The following is a 7,945-nucleotide window of genomic DNA, read 5'->3' as shown; positions in this document are numbered from 1 at the left end:
TTCCAAACCCCGATTAACCAAGTGTATGTAATAAAAAGGTAGTTATAGTAAAAAGTAATCAAAAAATTGTTTTGCTAAATTATTGTTTTCTATGTGAGGCCATAAATTAATCATTCCACTCTTGTATATAGTTTTATAAATCGAATTTATAACAAACATTTAGGGTAGATATCTACTATAAAAGATTTGTTTATTATAATAAATTGTTAGTTAATTTCTTTGAGGAAAGTACTATTGATCTATTTATTTTTTATAATTATTAATAATAACTATTAGTGTACCTATTAATAGCGCAAAGTTGTACCTTTGTCGATTGAAGCATTTTCTCAAAATCGACAATATAAATTTGCGCTCGCAACACACATACACAAAACTTTTTCTGAATCTCCAAGTATTAACAATATACCATAATATTCAGAACAAAACCATGTAACAATTTATTAAAATTGGCAATTATTTATTTTCTGTTTACTCGTTGTTACTAGTAACTATAGCTAGTTACAAAAATCACTGGACATTTGATTTCAAAAAAAAAAAAATAATAATAATAATAAAAAATAAACAAAATGGGAGAACAAGCGTTTTTTTCAGTTATGTCGCTTTAAAGCGACAAAGTGACAGTTTTGGAGAAACGTCAACCTTACGTTGCTAATATAGACATTATAATATGTAATAATTATAAATGACAGCACAACAACTTATACTTATTTTAAGAAATCCGCGTCTTAATTATGCACCCAAATATAATACTAAATATTAAACTAAAAAGGATGTACAAACGAGAGAATGTTATAAATATTTTTTAAATTTCTAATTTAAGAGTTCGTCGCTGCTCCTTTCAGATTCCATCAAATGGATAACTTCGGGGGAAAACCCGGAGCGCCGTCTTCTTTTTTTTCTAAGGCAACACGGCATGGCATGGCTGCCCAGGGTGCGTTCAGGAATGAAGAACCAATGGTTCCGATTCCTCAGGTGAAATTGAATTCGTATCAGAATATGTAGTATTGTTTGTAATGTAATAACTAAAAAAAATGAAATTAAGACATATAGAAGAAACACTAAAGAGAGTTAAGAATTTGATTAATCCGAGATGTTACTTTCCTGCTATTTCTTGATTTCTTTTGCGTCGCACTTTTACCGATGTAATTTGTTTTTGCTGTTTCATTTTAAATTTAATTTAAAAAGAGCTTCGATTGATAAAAAAAAATCTAGATTTGAGTGGTCGGTCATTAGATTTATTTTTTACTTAATGAAACAAATTTTATTTACTTTTAAATGTTAATTGTGGTTCTGAAAAGAACCGATTTCATTTTTTTCTTCTTTTTAAACGATGAAAGAAAAAACTTCTCTATTTTGAACTTGTGTATTTGGTGACGGCTTTGGTACCTTCAGAGACTGCGTGCTTTGCCAATTCACCAGGCAACAAGAGACGAACCGCTGTTTGAATTTCCCGGCTCGTAATCGTCGAACGCTTGTTGTAATGCGCAAGACGAGAAGCTTCAGCGGCGATCCGTTCAAAGATATCATTAACGAAACTGTTCATGATGCTCATCGCCTTGCTCGAAATACCGGTATCGGGGTGTACTTGCTTCAATACCTTATAAATATAGATTGCATAGCTTTCCTTCCTCCTGCGCTTCTTTTTCTTGTCGCTCTTCGAAATATTCTTTTGAGCTTTTCCAGCCTTTTTCGCTGCTTTACCGCTTGTCTTTGGTGGCATATTTTTTAATATTTCTAATCTTAATAAAGAAAAAAAAAACACGACACAAACGAACTGTAATACGCACAACGAACACAAAATATACCTGTCAACTTGAAAGTTCAAGCTAAAATCATGGTGCACTATTCAATTCAATTCAATTCAAATACGTTTATTCAAAATAAATTACATTTCAAAAGGGATTTTGATAAAATATATACAAGATATTTATAACTTAATCTACGAGTCCGGACTGTTTTAGGCTTTTGGCCTCTTCAGTCAAGGAAATGGATGAATGTTGTGTGGGAGTGTGTGTGTCGTCGGGTGGTGAGTGAAAGAGTGAGAAGTTTGGGGCTCGTAGGAAGCTGTGGATGTGGATGTCGTCGTGGGTGTCTTGTCGGTGTCGTCAGTGGCGTCTCATTGTGAGGGGCGTCTCTTCAACGAGAAGTTGAAGATTGTCGGGCAGGTCGGGGTACAGCGCTGAGAGAAGCGCCGTGGGTGGATGGGGCAGTTTTCTTCTGGGGATCCGGGGGACTCGGTTGCGAAGAGTGTTGTCGCGTGTGAGAAACTTATGTGAAGTGTTGAGTGTGTTTTGGGCAATTGTGTTGTTGTTGTTGAGTGTGCGTTTGATGTAGTTTTGTTGGAGTTTGTGAAGACGGTCTGTGATGGGGGTGGTGTTTGTGTCCTGGTGGAGGGAATTGCTGGCGTGGAAGCGGTCGAGGCGGTGAATTCGGCGAAGGATTTGTCGTTCGCATGTGGCAATGCGATGTGTCTTGGTGTGTGGGAGAGATGCGTAGATGGGGGCTCGGTACTCGATGACGGGTCGGATGAATGTGTTGTAGGTGTGGAGAAGAGTGCGGGAATGGCACCCTTGGAAGTTTCCCATGAGATGGCGGAGGAGGTTGGATCGGTTGCGGACTTTCTTGAGCGTGTTCTGGAGGTCGGTGTCGAGTGAGCATGTGTGTGTGTAGGTGATTCCTAGGTACCTTGTGGATGGCACAAGGTCGATGGGTGTGTTGTCGAGTGTGATGGTGATGTCGCGTGGGTCGAATTTCTTGTTTCGTGTGAGGTTGGGGTGTTTGAAGAGGATGGCGGTGGATTTTGTGGGGTTGATCTTCACTCTCCACTTGCGAGTCCATGTGGAGATCTGGTTGAGGAGGGGCTGCAGGGTCCTGGAGGCTGAGGCGGCGGTGGTCCGGGATGTCCAGAGGGCGGTGTCGTCGGCGAAGAAGCGGGTTTTGGTCTGGTGAAGATCTGAAACAGGAAAATCAGAACTGTAAAAAATGTAAAGAATGGGCGACAGAACGGAGCCTTGAGGGACCCCGGAGAGAAGGGGGACGGGATAAGAAAAGGAATTTTGGACTTTGACTTTGCAGGAGCGGTTTGAGAGAAAAGAGTCGATTAATTTGATGAAGTTGAGGTTGATGTTGTGGGAAAGAAATTTTTGGATGAGACCATCGTGCCAAACACGGTCAAATGCACGTTCGACGTCCAAGAAGACGGCTAGTGTGCACTGGCCGAGATTGGCACTCCGGGTTGAGTCGGTGAAGAGTTCGAAAGTGGGGTCGGAAGTGGAGCGATGGGGGCGAAAACCGAATTGTTCAGGGGGCAGTAGGTTGTTTTCTTCGAGAGTGTGTCGGAGACGAGAGGCAAGAATTGTTTCGAAGATTTTTCCCAGAATGTTGAGGAGAGAGATGGGACGATAAGAAAGTGGGTTGTTGGGGTCTTTGTTGGGCTTGGGAATCATGATGGTGGTGGCTTCTTTCCATGGGGTTGGAAAGTGACCGGAATTGAAGCAAGAATTGTAAATTGTGGTGATGGATGTGATGGCTGTGTCAGGGAGATGTTTGAGAAGAATGGGTTTGATCTGGTCTGGTCCTGGGGCTTTCGAGTTCCTCAGCCGGATAATGAGGGCTTTGATCTCGTCGTTGGTGGTTGGAGCGGTCAAGTCCGGGTTGTCGGGTGGAAAGTCTGGGTCGGGGTCTGGGTCGAGGTCAGCGTCGTAGTCAAGTCGGGGGAGGTTTTGCCTGAAACGGAGCGTGTTGTTAGTGACTGTGTTAAAAAAGTGTTGGTTGAAATGTGGGTCATTGGGGACTTGGTGGATGTTTTGGAGGGTAGCAGCAAAACAATTTGCTTTGTCTTGTGGGGTGTTAAAAATGGTGTTGTTGACTGACAAATGGTGGATGGGGTGAGATTTTCGGCCTGTGAGTGAATTGAATTTGTCCCAAAACTTTTTACCGTCTCGGTAATCGAGGGAGCTACAACTGTTTGACCAGTGGGCAAGACGAAATTGGTTGATGTCACGTCTTATTTGTGCATTGAGACGGTTAAAGACAGTTTTGAGGACTGGAGATCTGGTTTGCACGAATTCGCGATAAATTCGGCGTTTGACTCGGATGAGGGCAAGGATTTGAGGGGGCAATGGTTTGCGATTTGTTGGAATGTGTTTGATGGGTACAAAAAGTGTTTGAGCTTGTTTGATGAGTTGTGTTAGTTGTGTTACTTGTGTGTCAATGGTGTTGGGGTCAAGTGTGTCGTCAATGTGTGGGAGGTTGTTTGTGATGTAATTTTGAAAGTCGGTCCAGTTTGTGTTGTTGAAATCGAAAATGGGGATGTGCGTGGGTCGCGGTTGGGGGCCTTGAAGTGTGAAGTTTGAGACAAGAGGGAGATGATCGGAGGTGACTGTGGTGCCAATGAAAGAGTCTGTGTTTGTGATGTGTGTGAGATTATCGGTCACAATGATGTGGTCTACGATCGATGTGCCAACGTGATTGATGAGTGTGGGAAATTGATTTCGAAGACGACAAAGAGGAAGAGTGTTGAGAGAGCGTGTGAGGTGTCTGCCGTTTGTGTTTGAAATTGTGTCACCAAAATCGGTGTGTCGAGCGTTGAAGTCTCCGAGAATGACTGCGTGTCTGAATGTGGAAGTGTAATCGAGGAGTTGGGTACTGACGGTTTCGAGAGGAGGATTGTAATAACAAATAAACAGAATGTTTAAATTGTTAATGTGAATGGTGGCTGCAACGGCTTGAAGGTGGTCAAGATGGGGGGGTAAGATGTGTTGAGATGAAGCGAGTGAAGTTGAGACAAGAAGTGTGACGCCGTGTTTGGCTCGGGTTGTGGGGCTGGGTTTGTTGTAGGAGTGGAAGCCTGTGATGTTTACGGGTCGTTTGGATTGTGTCTCTGTGATTGCTGCGATGTGAATTTGGTCGATGTGTAGAAAATGTCTCAAGGAGGCAAATTTACGAGAAATCCCTCCCGTATTGACTGTGGCGAAATTCAGAGAAGCCATTTTTGAAACGGGGGCCAGAAGGATTCACCGAAATGGTGGATTTATCCAAAAGTGAAGTGAATTTTGTTTGATGAGTGTGAGATTTTTAGATCGCGTCGGAGACAAGCGCGAGCGGAATGTTCGAGAACAGATTGGATTTTCTGTTTCTCGAACGGAAAAAGGTCAAAAAGGGTTTTTGTGATGAAGCGTAGGAATTGACGGCAGAAACGAAGGGTTCGCGCTCGTCGGAGTCGTCGTCAGAATTTTCGGGATCGAATTCCTTGTCAACGATTTTGATGGGAACGACGGGGGTTTCTGGGGTCATTTGGGAGGGTTTGATAAATTGGGGGCAATCTCGGGACCAGGCGGGGTGATTCCCCTGGCATTTGGGGCATTTGGGGTTTGAAACTGCGGAAGGGCACGGTTTTGACCGATGATTGTCGGGGCAAGTGGGGCAGATGGGCTTGTTGGGGCATTGGGAAAAAGAATGGCCAAATGTGAAGCACTTGGCGCACTGGAGAGGGGCTGGTTTTGGGGGGTGCGACGGCTCGCAGGGGTGAACGTGGCCGAAAAGTGAAAGGCCATTTGACAGGAGTGTGTCGATCGCCGTTTTGTCCGGTGTCACGATACGCATGAGAGGAGTTGGTTTGTTGGTTTTGGCGGAAATGATGCGCCAAACTTTTTGAATGTGGAAATTATTCAGGGCTGAAATGACGTCTTGGGGTTCGATGTCAGAGCTGACGTCTCTGACAACGATGGAAAAAGTGATGGGTTTGGGTTCGATTTGGGGTAGGAGGCGTGTGGGGTTTAAGAGTTTGAACTGGATTTTCGAGCCAGGGAAGCCAGCTTGAAGCGTTGAAATTTGGATAGGGGTAAGTTGCCTGGAAAGAACAAGAAGAGCGGATTTGTTGTAATTGACTTTTAGAGAGTCAATTTGGTGGAGGCCGAGTGAAATGAGGTGAGAGTAAAAGCTTTTTTGAGTGGCGAGTGGGGCAGGGATGTTTTGGATTGAGTAGCGAAATGAGAGTTTTTTTTGAAGTGGTAGTTGAAGACGATTTTTCCGAAGTGGTAGACGAAAAGGATGCTGATGTTTCGGAGTTTGATGGTGAGGGTGTGCGTGAACGTTGTTGGGTGTGTTTTGTGGATTTTAATGTAGTGGCGTGAGTTTGTGGGGGTGGCAAAATTTTTTTGTCCATAAGGGACGGGATGGGTTTGTTTTGGGGAAGCGTTTTTGGAGAGTTTGCAGAAGACGGAAGTGAAGTGGGTAGGTTGAGGGGTTTTTTTGGTGAGTGTTTCACCGGGCCCTTGGAGCGGAGCCGACGCTCGTTCTCCATTGTGGAAACTTTTGCAATTTATCACTTTGGATTTCACTGTCACTTCACTTAGCAAACAATCGAGTGGCTGAGCGATCAGAGTCAGCGCAGAGACTCGATGTGTTCACCTCGAGAACGCGAAAGGAACTGGTGGTGCACTACTTGTTAAAAATGTTTTATATACGAATTTACTCCGAATCAAGACCCCACCTTTTAGTATAATCATCCAGTCAGAAATACGACTTCTCTATAAGTAACCGTATAAATACGAAGCCAGAAACGCAACTTTAGTCATTCGCAGTCGCAGTAGTAGCATACAAGTTATACGCGCAGCATATTCTTATAGTTTATTTTGACTTTTCCATAAACTACGAAAACCACCATCATATCAACATGTCTGGACGTGGAAAAGGAGGAAAGGTAAAAGGAAAAGCCAAGTCTCGTTCGAGCAGGGCCGGTCTTCAGTTTCCTGTTGGAAGAATACATCGTTTACTTCGTAAAGGTAATTACGCCGAACGAGTCGGTGCCGGTGCTCCAGTTTATTTGGCGGCTGTGATGGAATATCTTGCCGCTGAAGTTCTTGAATTGGCTGGAAATGCTGCTCGTGACAACAAAAAAACTCGTATTATTCCACGTCATCTTCAATTGGCCATCAGAAATGACGAAGAATTAAACAAGCTCCTTTCCGGTGTGACAATCGCTCAAGGTGGTGTTTTACCCAACATCCAGGCGGTCCTTTTGCCGAAAAAAACCGAAAAGAAACCATAAACAGCTAACTGTTGTCTCTCTAGTTGCTGTGAGAAGCAGCAAGCTACAAAAAAATAATAATATCGGCCCTTCTCAGGGCCATCATTTTTTTAACAAATAAAAAAAAGAATCACAAACTTTTTTTAAAGAGTAAATAAACATACCTACTTAAAGTTACATAAAACTTGGCAAAAATTTATTGCACGATTTAAAAAAAAAAGAGCACTCAAGATGTTTTATTTTCTTAATAGTTTAAAAGCAGGTAAATTTTTATTGCCTCTCCTAGACGGCGAGCTACACGCCGCGCCGGTGGGGGGCTAGCTAATCCATGTATATCGGTTAGGCTTTGATGTTTTCTTTCTTTAGTGGTAATTATTATTTATCTCTGAAAAGTCAAAATTCATCCCTTTAAGGAAAAGCATACGATTGATTAAACAACAAAGTCATAAAAACCACACAACTTTATTTGTTACATTTCCTAGAAATATAAAAACAGTTTGGAAATCAAACATTTATTATACTGGTGGTTTAACTGAGAGCCTTGTGATACGTACTTTTTTCATTTGTTTAGAAATATTTTTGTGGTTCTGAAAAGAACCGTTTTTTTTCGTCGAAAATTAAAATGCGATGAATAGTAGAGAGTAGATTGATGTAACTAACGATGAGGAAGAAACATAAAAACCAAACAATGCTGGTATACCGGTATTGTCGTCGCCTCGTAGTCTCATAGATAAAACATAGGTTATAAAAAAAACTTAACCGCCAAAACCGTAAAGTGTACGCCCTTGACGCTTCAAAGCGTAAACGACATCCATGGCGGTGACGGTTTTACGTTTTGCGTGTTCGGTGTAGGTGACGGCATCACGAATGACGTTTTCGAGGAATACCTTCAGGACACCTCTGGTTTCTTCGTAA

General features: G+C 42.5%; 1 protein-coding gene across 1 annotated transcript; it reads right to left on the bottom strand.

Moving 5' to 3' along the window:
• Window positions 1-3,597: 3,597 nt before the first annotated feature.
• Window positions 3,598-6,436, bottom strand: LOC135267598 (uncharacterized). The gene is made up of 2 exons (XM_064359647.1): window positions 3,938-6,436; window positions 3,598-3,726 (listed from the first exon to the last, which is right to left on the bottom strand). The coding sequence occupies exons 1-2, from the start codon at window positions 4,989-4,991 to the stop codon at window positions 3,644-3,646; spliced, it is 1,137 nt and encodes a 378-aa protein (XP_064215717.1). The 5' UTR covers window positions 4,992-6,436; the 3' UTR covers window positions 3,598-3,643.
• Between the last annotated feature and the right edge of the window lie 1,509 nt (window positions 6,437-7,945).

Source organism: Tribolium castaneum, unplaced genomic scaffold (assembly GCF_031307605.1).
Source record: "Tribolium castaneum strain GA2 unplaced genomic scaffold, icTriCast1.1 ptg000058l, whole genome shotgun sequence".
NCBI lineage: Eukaryota > Metazoa > Arthropoda > Insecta > Coleoptera > Tenebrionidae > Tribolium > Tribolium castaneum.
The sequence above is the reverse complement of the archived record's forward strand: the minus strand, read 5'-3'. Positions and strand labels throughout refer to the sequence as shown.